Source organism: Numenius arquata, chromosome 27 (assembly GCF_964106895.1).
Source record: "Numenius arquata chromosome 27, bNumArq3.hap1.1, whole genome shotgun sequence".
Taxonomy (NCBI): Eukaryota; Metazoa; Chordata; class Aves; order Charadriiformes; family Scolopacidae; genus Numenius; species Numenius arquata.
This window is the reverse complement of record NC_133602.1, coordinates 1,203,206-1,218,679: the sequence shown is the minus strand read 5'-3', so window position 1 is coordinate 1,218,679 and position 15,474 is coordinate 1,203,206. Positions and strand designations below refer to the sequence as shown.

Below are 15,474 nucleotides of genomic sequence, written 5' to 3'. Positions count from 1 at the left end.
CCAGGCCTGCAAGTTTTAAAAGTCAATTCCTTTGCCAAAACACCACAAAACCTTCTCTTCCTCCCCTCCAAGACTTACCCAAGCCTGCTATCAGCTACCAAGAGGTTCTGCACCCATGAGAAAGCTCCACTCAAAGGTCTGCACCAGCTTCTGCCTCTCTCCCACCAACTCTGCCCTGAGTAAGCTCAGCTGTGCTCAGGAAAAGCATCATCTCCCCCTTCTTTCAAAGGGGTCTTCCTAAGTATCACAGAGAGGGTAAAGAAAGCCACGATCTTCTTCCAGGTTGCCCAGGTAATAGCACATGTATCCCATTTGTGCAGCAAGCTGAGAACAGATGAGTGGAGTTAGCGCTTCAGAAAAAAAGGGTTATGCCTATAATTTCTAGTGTTCCTCATGCCCCTGTAGATTTTCCTGCTGCATCTCTCTTTCCTCTTTTCTGTGTAGACACTTTTGTCTATTACATCTACAGAAGGATAAGGAGAAACAGTGTTCCCCTCAGTGAGCTTTTCCCTGAAATTAGGCTATTCCACTTCTCAATGAAGGGGAGCTAATTCCCCTCCTCAAATCAGCTTATTGCCCCATTCTCATCCCTCTTCAAAAACACCCATCTCAAAACAAACACTTTGTCATAAAAAAGCAATATTAAGACAGTTAAAGGGCCTTTTTCTATCTCCATGGTACAGTAAGTAAAGGGTCTTTAAAGTGTAAAGAGAAGCATCTCCCTTACTTCAAGATTTCCTGCTTATGCCACAGCAGGAGATGCACCCATTGCAGGTGAACATCGTCTCTTTCTAGCTTTTGATAAGTTGTTTTGGGCTGGATTTACCATGTTTAGACAAAAGAAAAACTTCTTCCACAATTGAAATCAGACTCATTCTCCCTTGGCAATTGGCATGAAGTTATTTGCACAGTGTTTTCTGGAACTGATGACTTGCAAAGGGACCTGTTTCACCACAGACAAGCTGGAAAGTGGGCTGGAAGAAGAAAAAAGTAAAGGCAGACTCAGAATATGATGCAGCACAAATTTAATGAGGCTGAGGAATGGGAGGAAGCAATGTAAAGTGTAGGGAATACATTTCCATGGTCCACTAAGGACAGTACCCACTCAGCCCTCTCACAATGACACACTCAGTAAAAAGAGATCTTCCTTCTTCATTGTTTAAGTGGACTGTACTAATTCAGTCATGCAGAATAATTTCTAATAATTACATATTTTACCTAGTCATTGTCAAATACAAAAAAAAAAAGCATAAGAGAACAAGACATTTGATCAGAAATATAAAGTAAAGCATAACAAAAGTAAGACAAGCAAAGGCCTGATTTTAGGAGATGCCGAGCTCCCACAGATCCACTAACTTCAGATTGTGGGTATCTAACATCGCATCTGAAAACCATGGCCATGAGCTCAGTCCTGTGTCAGGTCGTGCTTCAACATTCCTGGTCATTCCTTCTGCTTGCTCCTCACGCTTTAGCATGGCCCATAGAAGCCACTGCGGTAGGTGTTGTAACGACGGTAGGGCCGGCTGTACCCACTGCCCAGGCCTGGATACCCAAAGCTCCCGAATCCCAAGGAGCTGCCAGAGGAGATGGGGACCCCTCCTGCACTGAGGGCGGTCCCGACGGCTGCAGATGCTGAGGATCCCACGGCGGTGTTCTGGGGGAAGGAGCTGAGGATGGGTCCAGGCAGGGTCACCACCACAGGAGAGGGCTGGATCACCACGGTGGAGTCCTGGCACTGCCTGACGCAGGGCTCATTGCAGCTATTGGCCAGTGGGGTTGGGCCACAGGGGGTGGGAGGACACAGGTCATAGCAGGACATGGCTGTGGGGTGAGAAATCTGAAACACAAAAAAAGAAAGAAATGCAATATAAGAATTTAAATACAACTCTATTTGTACAGCTGAAATTCTCAGATAAAGGGGAGTATATAGCAAACTAACAAGAGATTCCATGAGGAGCAAGAGGACATTTTTCACCAGATCCACAGGAATTACTTTGCAAACAGGGTTGAGCCTGCATCTTCTTTAGGAGACTGCAGGAACAGTAGCCCTGGTGCATCTCAGTCAGGAACTTACCCTGAAGCCTCCTTGGTTAGTCAGCTCACACAGGAACCAGGGTACACACTGGTGCTGGAAACCTCTTCCTTCCCGTTGCAGAGTGCCCTAACCGCATACATAACACTATGCCATAACACTGCCCTTGGGAAAAGGCACTTCCAACACTTCCCCTTGCAGTTGTGGCCGCACACAGGAAAACTATTAGGGTTCTGTGTGTCCTAGAGAAATGGAGGTTGACTCTGTAGCCTCCAGATGAAGGTGCTCTGCTGGAACAGGTAAGACTCAGCTTGTTATTCCTGATCCAAGGCTTCCCTCTTTGCTAAACAGTCAATGATGACAAACATGCTACCTAATGCTAATACAGCAAATAACCTTTCCCATTTTGTTCCTATTGCTTCCTCTCATGCACGCTCCATCTTGGAGGTCCCTTCTCCCAATTTTAGAAAGTGAAAAATAGAAGCTTAAGCACTTAAAATCTGTTCAAAACCTGTTCTGAATTCAGGAGCACTTCTATTTTTGTGTATTGCTATTAATATTAAAATCAAGAGCAGATCTCAGAAGCTACAGTACAAATCTGTACACAGTTGCTTGGAGGATGGAGAAGCAACTGGTTAAAGGTCACTCCTTGTCTGTGGAAGACCTACGAATTGCATTTAAAAGGCAGGCATGGGCTGATGATTGTTTTCTACATGAAGATCTGGTGACCCAGGACTGCCAGTATTGGCCAGTGTCCCCATATTCTTCTCATCTCCTGGCCTGAATTTTCCGCAGACCATCACACTACTCTGAACAGACTCAAGAATTCACTGCAGATATTTTATACTCAGCTGCAGGACCTGAAAACCTGACCAGATTCTAGAGTTGAAAAAATAGACTTAACTGGTTAACTTGTGGCTAGTTGCCCCATTCAATTATTTTTATAACTGACCACGAACAGAAAACCTCCTCTTTCATATGAAAACCCCTTCCTCCTTCAGAGAAAAAAAAAATAAAAATGAATGCACTACAACATTAGTGAGGAAAAGCTACAAAAGCATCAAGGCAACAGTTCAACACATAAAGAGACAATAAATGGGCTCAGACTTACCTGATTCACTGAGGCAAAGGCAACAAGAGAAATGGATGGAAGAGCCTTGGGTTGCTCAGGTTTTTATACCAAGTCCCAAGTTGCCAAACAACCTAGGACATTCTTTGTGCACGAAGTTATTTATGAGCCACTACTGATTACATGTTTTTTTGCCTCAGTATTTGTGTTTATTACTGCCTTACTTCCTTATCTTGTGGCATGTATATCTGACCACAGGTCTCTTTCATCTTAAAATACTCTGGGCCAAGTTAATTTCTGGGAACACTAGAATGATTAATTCAGAAGAATTTATTCGGCCTTCAAAACCCTCTTGGATCTACCTGGTGTCATTAAAGGAGATTAAGCATAATTTACATAATGCAGTCCCTTGTACTCTCTTCTGCAGGGTAAATGCTGTTGGAAATCATGAAGAATTTCAGCTTTTGGAATCCAACCCATGAGCATTTGTAGTTTGGGGATTCAAGCTGCTTTTAGGGAAAAGAGGAGAGCTTTGGTTTTGGGTTTGATTTTTTTTTTTCAGAAAATGATGAGGAATACACGCACAATTTTCACCAAACTTCAGCCCCAAAATGAGAGAAGCAGCACAAATATTGTTAAAAGGGAAGGACGCTGAAGAATTCTGTGAGAGTCGGGGGAACTGAAAAGTGTTATGGACAAAGGCTGAGCTATAACTAGTAAAACACTGAAGATACTGCATCTTTGACATGGAAAAAGAAACAAAAAAAAAGGATTAAATGTCCAGTCTAATGAGATAATAACAAATGATAGCACTTCTGTGGAAAAGTCTGAAGGACACATTTTATTAATACAGGATCTTTCCTGGCTGTACCTAATTCTGAGCCTGATCTCTTAGTTCTTTATCTACAGAATCCACAAATCCACTTTTATTCTTATCTCAGCCCTCAAAACTGTTTTTAGGGTAATTTCCACATGCATAAATACGTTGCATTTCATGGTGACGTTTGTTCTCAAGGAAGAGTTCTGCAAAAGATAAGGCTTTGCAAGACACAGCTGCGGAGGCAGAAGAAATCACATACAAGAATTCTTCCTCTCCTACTGCAGCATTCATTTCCCTGCTACAGACGGGTTAGAGACCAATGGGAACCAGATGGAGAAGTCTCAAAAAGATATAGAGTGTCAATAATTTCAATAATCGACTTGCTGTTGATTTTTCTGTCACTTTAGAGCAGTCTTTGGATGCACAATGACATGGAGCCTCATCTACAAGGGGGGGTTGCAGGGTGAATAGTGAAGGGGTAAAATGCAGCTGCAATCCTAGACACAGAGATTAGTACTGAGGGTTCTGCTCTCCCAGCGCTTTAACTACTGAGACATGTAAATCAGCGCTAAATTAGGAGTCTCTTTGGGAAGATCCCCTGGGAACAGAAACTCGTTTGGCTTGGTCAGAGGTTCCAGAGAACTTCAAAGTTTATCAGAAGCTTTTATTAAAGCACTAGGCATGCAAAGCACCACATTATGTGCAAATTTAAGAGATGTGACCCATATTTGAATTCTCCTATCACTTCTGTAATAACATATTATTAAGATTTGGGTGTGCAGGTCAGTCGTTGGATTCTAAAATTAATGTCATTGTTCCTGGCTGCAGGAATTACAGCGATTTTAGCTTTAATTAAAAAAATAGCTCAAGGTTTGGTTTAAGCCATCTCATATTTCAAGGAGATTCTAAAATAAAATGCCATTGCCTTTTTTATCTTCACCAACCTTGGCCATTCCTCAGTACTTCATATTCTAAGGGATTAGCAGGCTTTTTTGAAAGTCATTTCTGCTACAACAGCTATTTGAGGAATTAATTTGCATAACAGCATCCATAGATTATTTTCATCATTTTTTTTTATTCTTCCTTCATCTGCTTGGAAAACACAAAATACTTTTAAAATCAGAATATGAGTGTGAAAAAAGGATCTAGCAAACATTTTTGTTGTGGATGCCCCATCCCCAGAAGCATTTAAGGCCAGGCTGGATGGGGCTTTGAGCAACCTGCTCTAGTGGAGGTGTCCCTGCCCATGGCAGGGGGGTTGGAACTCAATGATCTTTAAGGTCCCTTCCAACTCTAACCATTCTATGATTCTATGATTTTCAGAGACATCTACAGCCTTCCCTGAAAATAATTACAATAATTATTGTTCTAATCCCAGCCACTTTATTGTACAGTCAGAATGACTTAATGGCCTGATCTTTGAGATGAATTAAAGTGAGTGAATCAGAAGTTAACAGCTTTTTTTTGTATAATCAAGGACTGACCTATATATTCAGATTATAATGAAAACTTTTTGCATAATAATTCTGTGATTCAGTAATATGAGAACATCCTCCTGAGACACCTGTGAGTGACTAAATGTCTGAGGAAAAATTCTTAATCGAAGTGGAACTGGAAGGTTACTCACAGTAATCCCCACACAATGGTTCCAGACACAAATGTGACGCCAAAAATCTGTGCATGGAGAAACAGACATACAGAAAATGGAAGTTTCCCTGGCAAGAAGAGTGCCATCTGCAATAAATTCTGAATTGTAATTAATTAGCCCATTATAAAGAAATGGATGCCTCAGAGGCTTCAAGCAGTTGAACAAATCTGTAGAAGTTCTTGCAGCTCAGAACCCTCCTATGCCGTTCCCTTTTCTCACCTTTCACACCAGCTCTGATTGCTGCTTTTATCTGAGACCTCATTCTTTGCTAGTTGTGCTAATATAGATGTTTATTGGCAGCATTAGTGACAGCCTATGTATCCTACACAGCCATTTGGGGTTCACACAATGATCTAGGGCACCTGACTCCTCATCACTGAGAGTGGACTCTGCTCATGCCCTTAAATTATTAACAATTTATGGCTTGTTGCTTTAACCATAAGATTTATCTCTAGCTTAAGGTGGATTGTTTCAGTCAGACTGGCTGCCTCTGCGTGGCACCGATGCTTTTATTGCAGCCACCCTGCTGTGATTTGGGGTTTGGCCCAGGCAGCTGAGTAGTACACGGTGTCTGGTTAATCTGAGTGGCCTTTTGGTGTAGGCAGAGCCTCTGACTTCAGCTTCACAACCCCAACTCCTGCTGCTCAAATAGCTCCCCTGAAGGCAAAGGCGTTCAAACATCGCTAGATATGTAGCCCTCAAAGTTCATACCTTAACACTGCTATTCTCACTGTTAATGCTATTCAAATACTCTTATGAAGAAATTTAAAATTTGAGGTTTGCTTTTACATCTTACTGTGGTCTAATAAGTTTAAACAATTTATGTTGCGATTTCCCTTTTTGTCAAAAAATAAATGTAACTAACTACTGCATACAGATCTGTGGAGTATGGCTGCAGAGTGCCCAGTGTAGTGGGGTCGTTATGCTGGAATTCAATGGGGAAGAGCAGAAGAAAACAACAACAGAAATTAATTTATGCCAGAGGGAAGAAATTATTTACTCACCAGAACCTCTGCAAAAACACCACGCCCAAAATGGGTGGGCTTGAGTTATTTTTTAAATACGTTTGAATAATTTTTCAAATGCAAATTATAATTATATTTCCAATTGTAAGAGTGCAATTAGTATTTCTCTAGCCATGGCCCTATGAGTCAGACCCACCTTACTTGCAGAAGGATGTCTTGGTGCCACCAAGGCTGATGAATGTGTATGAATAATCCACCACCTTAGAGCAAGGGACTGACTATAATCATTGGCATAAACCCTTTTCACAAGGCAGTATTTCTTTCTGCTGAGGGTTACATGAGTTATCACTCACCTGCATTTTGCTGCAATTATGTGCTGATTCCCTGATTTCACATTTATTTCCATTAGTCATTTAGGAAGGAAAAAATCACAGCCCACTTGTTTGGAGCTGGAGACCCAGGATTAACACACATTCATTTAAAGCTTTTCCATCCCAGTAAGAAAAGAAGGGGTTTCCCCTTGAAATAAACTTTGAAATTATAGACTTTTGCATGGGGTGGAAATTCAGCCTTTTGTTTAACCCCACTGATGCCTCCAACCAGAGAGCACACACAAGTACCTCTGCAAAACCCAACTGTGTCAGCACCAGCCCATGAAGGTCCACACAGAGGCACCAGGAGCTTGGTTTACAATGCAAGTTCCAAATCTACATTTAAGATAGCTTGGCATTAATTACAAAAAATACTCAATATAATTTTTGGGTGGAGCAGGTCTCCTCTTAGAGCATTCCCCAAAAACTCCCTGAGGTCTTTTCTCTTTGGGGTCCGGCTTTGCTCAGACCACAGCCACCAGAGATGCTTTCGGATGAACAAGAGGAATTTAATAACAAGCACTTTAAGTGAAAGTTTAAATCTGACCCCAGTGATGAAAAGCCAGAGTAAGGGAAGGAAATGTAGCAAATCAAAAGTACAAAAGTAACAACTTGTAGACAAAGTAACAACTCTGTATCTAGTTTCTGCTTTTCTACAATGTATCTAATCAGGGTCCACAATCAGCCTCTAATTTGACTGCACAAAGGAGATAATTTGTATATATAAAGTAGATACTTCGTAACAATATTCCCAAAGATTTGTGGCTGTAAACCGATTTCTTACCATAGAGGTCATCAGCCAAACCCTTATTTCTAGTCAAGGTGAACAAAAAGTAGCTTTCAATTAATAGAACAGAGGAACAGTAAGAAATTTTACAAAAAGGCTAAAATTCCTACAAACAAACACCAGGAGCCTTGGATTGTGATGCTGCATAACTTTATTGAGAGCAAAAAGCAGAATAAAAAAAGTACAAAGTATAAGTATACATTCCTAGGATTCAGAAAGACAACAGCTAATATGTCTTCTCATCCTGGGTTTCTTTTCTCAGTGCTGCTGTGAACTGGGATAATAAAGTCCCACTTACAGCAACAGAAAAAAAAAAAATACGTTTCATCAGAAGTATGATGTATTCAAAGAATAAGACAAGCAAAGGCCTTATTTCAGGTGATGCTGAGCTCCCATAGCTCCATCAGCTTGAGCTGGGGTTGTGGGTATCTAACATCACATCTGAAAACCATGGCTGTGAGCTCAGTCCTGTGTCGGGTCATGCTTCAGCGTTCCTGGTCATTCCTTCCGCTTGCTCCTCACGCTTTAGCATGGCTCGCTAAAGCCACTGCGGTAGGTGTTGTAACGACGGTAGGGCCGGCTGTATCCGCTGCCTAGGCCTGGATACCCAAAGCTCCCAAATCCAGAGGAACTGCCAGAGTTGATGGGCACTCCCTCAGAGCTGAGGGTGCTTCCCACAGCTGCAGAGGTGGTGGATCCCACAGCAGTGTTCTGGGGGAAGGAGCTGAGGATGGGTCCAGGCAGGGTCACCACCACAGGAGGGGGTTGGATCACATACGTGGAGTCCTGACACTGCCTGACGCAGGGCTCGTTGCAGCTATTGGCCAGTGGGGTTGGGCCACAGGGAGTGGGTTGACACAGGTCATAGGAAGACATGGCTGTAGGATAGAGGGAAGTCTGAAATGCAGGCAAGAAAGTAAATGCAATGTAAAAGCTGTATTAAATTTATAAATTTCAAGTAATAGGATAACATATGTGAAAATACCTAGAGAAAGTGGTTAGATAGGACGAGGGGTAATGGGATAGGATGAGCCGTAATGGTTTTAAAATGAAAAATTGCAGATTTAGATATTAGGAAAAAATTCCTTCCTATGAGGATGGTGAGACACTGGCCCAGGTTGCCCAGAGAAGCTGTGGCTGCCCCATCCCTGGAGGCTTGGAGCAACCTGGTCTGGTGGGAGGTGTCCCTGACCAGGGCAGGAGGAGGGTGGGAAGGTCTTCAAGGTCCCTTCCAACTTGAACCATTTTGTGATTTATTAGATCAAAATCCACAGAAGAAAGTCTGAAAATAGCATAGAGGTTTCTCTTGGTTTCTATAAGGCCACTGGAGGATGTCCCCACTCGGCAACTGGCCTATGAACTAAGGTGCCAGCCATGGTAATGTTTGCCCTAACCCTTATCAGCAAAGGCATTTCCCATTCTTTCTTTGAGAGTTTCCTTTCATACTCTCTCTCTGGAGAAGGTGCAGTTGTGACTGTAGTTGTGATGGAGACCAGTAGCTGGAGCTCTCATTGGGCAGGGAAAGGGGCCCTGAGCTGAACATTGACACATAACTGGCTTTAGTGCCTTAACGCTGGAACTTAGTCACTAACAGCCCAACCAGCATTTGCAGAACTATAAAAAAGCGTCTGAGAAGCATCCTTTGCTCCCAAATGTCTTTCAACCAAAACAGCCAAACTTGGAGTGGGAAGAAGGATAAAATAATCCTTCCTTGGGAAAATACCCCATCAGAGGTTTCTGCCTTGATTTGAATTCAATATACCAGAGTCTACTGGAATCCCTGCCCATCTGCCTCTGGAAAACAAGACGTGGGGATAGATCCTGCTACTCAGCACATTTATTTTTTTAATTTATTTATTTTCCTTTTTTTTCTAGTCCCAGTTTCTTAAGATGAGACTATATTTCCAACTGGGTTCATTGTCTAGCTACTCCCTTAAACATTGGTCTCTGAAATGGAGCATGAAGCTGCTTGTTTTGAGAGACAATATTGCCAGCACCCTCTAAGCCCTGTCTCATTACACCCTGCTCCACAAGTAAATAAAGCCTTTCTTTTTTGATAGAAGTGAGCCTTTCTAATTTTCCTTCCCAAAAGCAAAAAAAAAAAAAAAAAAAAAAAGCTAGTAATATTTATCCAGAACTAAGAATAACAAAAAAACAAAACAACAACAAAAAAAGCAGTCATCAAAGTAAGAGTTTAGCATTTAAAAAGGCGCTGGGTAGATTCAGACTTACCTGTTCACCTGGGCGAATAAGGCAAGAGATGTGGATGGAAGAGCCTTGTGTTCTATAGGTTTTTATACCATGTTCCAGACTGCCTGCAGACCGGAGACATATATTATGCATGAAATTACTTAATGATCCGTACTTTCGCATGCAAAATCCCCCAAACTGATCAACGCCATTTATTTTTTTCCTTTCAAAATCTCTTTTACTATTGGGGTATTTTTACCCCTCCCCTTATTACCTCCACATTCCAGTATATACCAAGCTTTCATCTTCACCAATGGGCACCCACTTAATTGCTTGGAAGACTGTGGTGACTCGTTTGAATTACAGCAGTAATTATGTTGCCTCCTAAGGCCAATGTACATTTTATGTTTCATTTTAGTCATCAAGACACTGCTCAAGGGGAGTGTATGCCATGAATAGTCCTTATTCAGGACTTCACTCCTTTAGGTGAATAATCATTTAGTTCTGAGGTGGGGACCCGGGTTCAATTCACAAGTATTTCCATTTCAAGGACTCAGCTTTACCACAAGACAAGTTGTATATTAAGTATTCCCAAATTTTGCACTTGTGCACTACTGCAATCCCACACAAACACACAGCTGAGACGAGCAGCAAATTTCCATCAGCATTGAAAAGGTTAAAGAAAATTAAGACCGGTGAGAATTGCTGACCAGAGACAATAATACACATTCTAAAATTGCTTGGGTTAACACACAGTTTTCCCAGTTTGTCTGAACACAGCTAATACAAACACATATAAGTCTGCTTTTCTTTATCCAATCGTAAATTTTGACTTCATTTTCCATGCCTGAGTCAAAAAAATCATACTTTTAATGAAAGAGCTTGATTACTTGATCTCATTGCTCTGTGACATTCATTAACTACCTCTAATTCTCGACAAGATTTCTGCGCAGTCTCTCATCTGAGGAGTCACCATTGTTCCTACCTGAAATCTCAGCAACTCACCTGGATGCACAGCAATTTTCACATAAATTTAAGTATGAATGCACATGTTAAAGATTGCTTTCAAGTACTGGTTCTTAAGGCAGTGCTCTGCCTGAGCCAAATTGTGCCATCAATAGAAGTCACACCCAGGAGTTCTCCATTACATTTATCATTACATGAATTTTTTCACCTCTGTGGCCTGTCCTGGCTTCACTCCAACCTGTTTCCTGGCTTCACTTCCTTCACTCCTGTCCTGGCTTTCCTACTTCCACAGATGGAAAATATGGAAAAAGCAGGACTCGGGCCTTTCCTCTTAACACCACCATCCCCCAACAAGAGATAGGAATGAATTCTAAATGAAGAGTGTCTTTATACACAGGTTGGTCTTGGTCTTCAGAAGAACAAAGGACTTCAAAGTTCAGAACAGCTTCTCACTAATGGCTCAAATATGCAAAGTTTCATGCTACCTAATGCTTGAGGTACGTGACAAGATCTCAGCATCATCTGGATAATAACCTAATTTCAAAGTGTGTGAGTCAAGATCACTCAAAGGACTTCACAAACTAATTCAAGGTAAACGCCTTCAGAAACTTTAATTATTCTATTAAAAATTTTCTAATTGATTAAAAAAAAAAATAAAGCCAAACCTTCATCTTCTGTAAAATCCTATAACTCTACATATTTTAATGATTCTCCACAAGAAAATTCTCCTCTTTTTTTCTATAAAAGGAGAGAGATGTTTTTCTTCCCTTTACTCACAATCTTTAGTATCCAACTTACTACCTGTCATCTTTTTATATATTTTAAAAAATTATTTCCTTATAGTGGATGAAAACAGTCACTCACCTGGAGAAATAATTCCCCTTTCATCTGTAAACTGAGATAGCCAAGGAATGCTAACTTCTCCTCACTCTTCCCTCTAGGGACATAAACAGTTTTTCTTGGAGGATATATAATATTTTAGAAACAGACTCATTAACAGCCTGGAAATGTTTTCATTGATATTCTGCCAATTTAGTCTAGTTAGCACCTAGCGTTCACCCAAAAGGTTGAGAGCCTTTGGATCTTGCTTTTTAGGGATTGTTATGGCTGATGAAGCAGGACGTAACAGCTCTCACTTATGGGTCAGTGATGGAGTTTCATGTTCCACGCACTCAATTAAAACCCTTTGTGTAAGAAGACGGTGCTCCTATGACAGGCTGGTGAGCTGCCAAATTGCCAAAGCACTGACAAATTACTTACATCAATTGGAATTTGTATCATCTTTATGTTGACTTCAGAGGCTTGAGTGCGCTCGTACAAGGCATTCAAATGACCCGTAGGTCTCTGAGATGAAAGGAGCTTTGAGGGAGGCTTTTCATCGAAAGCCAGGAGGAGACCAGACTGGTACATAAACCATAAGCAATTTAACTACTGGGAACAATTTAACTACTGGGGACAATTTAACCAGCTGCAACAGAATTTATGTAACTGGAATTATTTGAATGGGTCAAACCTTCCCAACATGAGAATCTCTTCGATTTTCCCCCAAAATCTATTATTTTAGTAGCTTCAGTGCAGATCTGGTTTAAATCTCAGGTCCCTCCTTTCAGCAAAAATAGTTTACTTGCGAGGATTTCTACAGGTTTTAATGCCTAAAATTTCCTGTATTTATTTGATGTGAGCAAGCTTCATTCCTTGACACGAGCTTTTAGTTGGAATTCTGTAGGGCCGCAGCCAGGACAGTCAGGTTTTTATAAGGAGCCCTAAAACGCACAGTACTTCTGCAGTAAATAGCAAGTAAATAGATCAATTAATTTTGTGCTCTGTCCCAAAAAGCTATGTGTATACCTCCTTGGAGATTTCTGCTGCTGTTCATGTTTTACTTCACCAATCCAAGCATTCAAGTGGTGATTTGATGGTAAAAGAATGTAAATCTTTCTCTGCACCCTGCAGCTCCAGGTCAGAGTTACTGAGAGTGTGAATCACAACAGGATTCCTTAAAACAAATATCATTATACACTAGATCAGATACCCTGCCGTTCTGTTAGATCATAAAACGCTTCCAGCCTGGAGAATAATTTCTTGGCAGAGACGCAAAAAAGCCAAGTATTATGATGAGTCAGTGTGGAATCAATATGCATTTCAGCTGCAAAATTAATTATTTTCTTGATCTTGAGCTCTAAACATATGTTCTTCACTAATTAGTGGCCCCAACAGCATTCATATCATGTCTGTGTCTGGTAGTGATGATCTATGCAGTTTCAAAGGAGGTAGGAGGGGAAGGGAAAAATAACAATAGACTGGAGATATGATAAAAGCATAACTTTATTAATACCAAGAAGTGGATTAAAATACTGCAAAGCAACAGGTTTCAATGTGGGAAGAATGGCACATCTCATGGTGATGTATTCCACAGATGGAGCTCTTCTTTCAGTGTAGCACCTTGACAATCAAGTCCCATCTACTGTATAATTTAGAAGTTTTACACCAGGGAGTATCAAATACAGTGACGCGCAGCAGAACTACATACTTGATCAGAAATATAAAGTAGTATAACAAGAGAAGGGGCCTCATTTTAGGGAATGACTAACTCCCACAGCTCCATTAACTTGAGCTGGAGTTGTGGGTATCTAACATCGCATCTGAAAACCATGGCCATGAGCTCAGTCCTATGTTGGATCGTGCTTCAGCATTCCTGGGTCATTCCTTCCACTTGCTCCTCACGCTTTAGCACGGCCCATAGAAGCCACTGCGGTAGGTGTTGTAACGACGGTAGGGCCGGCTGTACCCACTGCCCAGGCCTGGATACCCAAAGCTCCCAAATCCCAAGGAGCTGCCAGAGGAGATGGGCACTCCCTCGGCACTGAGGGCGGTCCCGATGGCTGCAGATGCTGAGGAACCCACAGTGGTGTTCTGGGGGAAGGAGCTGAGGATGGGTCCAGGCAGGGTCACCACCACAGGAGAGGGCTGGATCACCACGGTGGAGTCCTGGCACTGCCTGACACAGGGCTCATTGCAGCTATTGGCCAGTGGGGTTGGGCCACAGGAGGTGGAAGGACACCGCTCGTAGCAGGACATGGCTGTGGGGTGGAGGGAGGTCTGAAATACAGGACCAGAAGTGAATGCAATGTAGGAGTCTTATTGCACTTACATTTGCTCAGCTTAGGTATCAGGACAACGGGAGCTTTCCAGGAATCCTTTTAGGAGTTGAGAGAAGGAAATCAAATTCTTAAATACCCTACAAAAAGATGGAGGCTGAAATAATCCTCTCCCTGTTGTTGGTGATCCAGCAGAATAGCTGGCAGCAGAACAAAAGGGCACATACCTGTATCATTACTTTAATTTTAGTTTTTTGATTGGCTGTATGTCTGGAAAAACACCACTGAGATTCAGGCCCAGGTATTCAGAGCATTGTAGAAGTAGTAATTATGAGTAATACCAAGCCACAAATGTACTTACAGAGATAATTCAATAGGCAGCTGGAAAATGAAATGAAGAATTATTTTCCAGGTTGCAACTTTGCCTAGGAAGAGGTACAAATTTCAATCTAGTTAATCGTACTCGAAGCTGAGGTCTTTGGAAATCTCTCCCAGACAACTTGTCCACAGACCTCCCACCCATGAGACAGCCAGGAGTTCCCCGCGTACTCCCCATGTCTGGTTCCAACACACCAATAAACTCAAAGTCACTGTTTCCTATCCTATTGCCCATCTCAGTCTGTCGGGTGCTCAGCCCTCCTCTATTTTTGCTTTTCTTTCCCCTCATCCTCACAGTCCCTGAAACCATTTCTCTAAACTTCCAGCTTTCATTGCACCCTGGAAGATCATTTCAACACTGTAAGACACCAAGCAGAACATTTTGATGATGTCTATCATAGTGAAGTCCATGGTGACTACTACAGCAGGAGAAGGTTGAGGATGTGTGATTAGAGCCAAAAATCTTGCTGAACTCAGTGTGATTCTTCCTTTTAATCTCAATATACAGCTTCATTTTGTCTCCATTTAGAAAGTGGCATTTAGAGCTCAAAAGCTTGTGGTTCGACATAATTGATTTTTAAAACCCATGAACTTCTGCTTTAAATCTTCCTAGTTTCCTTGCTCTCCAGCTGTTTCTTTTAGTATCTCATTCATTTTACCCTCTTGTTTCCCACTGAGCCCAGTAACAAATCCATCATACCAGAAATAGGAACACTGGAGAAGCCTCTAATGGAATAAACAGCAAAGAAAAGGATTTTTCTGGATGACTTTTCTGAAGATACACACATCCACATCCTTTGCAACTACTGTTGTTTTCATACCAACCCAGCTGAAATTTCAGACATTACAGAAGATGGATAAGAACCTTAAAGCTATGAAATGTATATTGGAACTTGAAAGATGACTGAGCACATTGATCTCTGTAATCATAGAATGGTTTGAGTTGGAAGGGATCACCTTTAAAGATTACTTAGTTCCAACCCCCTTGCACAGGTCTTCTACCCATTCAGTTTGTTATTCTTTATTATTATTACTATTATTATTATTAATTAATATTATCTTCTAAGTCACTTAGCATGTCTGAAAGCCCACATTTAAACAAATTTCTATCACCATTTCAAGGATCCACACGGCCAAGTCGGGGCTCCAG

The 15,474-nt window shown here is 41.6% G+C and overlaps 2 protein-coding genes across 2 annotated transcripts; both read right to left on the bottom strand.

The window, feature by feature from the left end:
• Positions 1 to 1,468: 1,468 nt before the first annotated feature.
• LOC141475876 (feather keratin 1-like) lies at positions 1,469 to 1,819 on the bottom strand. The gene has a single exon (XM_074164423.1). The coding sequence runs from the start codon at positions 1,817 to 1,819 to the stop codon at positions 1,469 to 1,471; it is 351 nt and encodes a 116-aa protein (XP_074020524.1).
• An 11,756-nt stretch (positions 1,820 to 13,575) lies between these two features.
• On the bottom strand, positions 13,576 to 13,926 carry LOC141475828 (feather keratin 4-like). The gene has a single exon (XM_074164371.1). It carries the CDS (start codon positions 13,924 to 13,926, stop codon positions 13,576 to 13,578), a length of 351 nt encoding a protein of 116 aa, XP_074020472.1.
• Between the last annotated feature and the right edge of the window lie 1,548 nt (positions 13,927 to 15,474).

What these genes read in the sequence shown, in the direction of transcription:
- LOC141475876 (XM_074164423.1), bottom strand. Translation starts at nt 1,819, where the DNA reads ATGTCCTGCTATGACCTGTGTCCTCCCACCCCCTGTGGCCCAACCCCA.
- LOC141475828 (XM_074164371.1), bottom strand. Translation starts at nt 13,926, where the DNA reads ATGTCCTGCTACGAGCGGTGTCCTTCCACCTCCTGTGGCCCAACCCCA.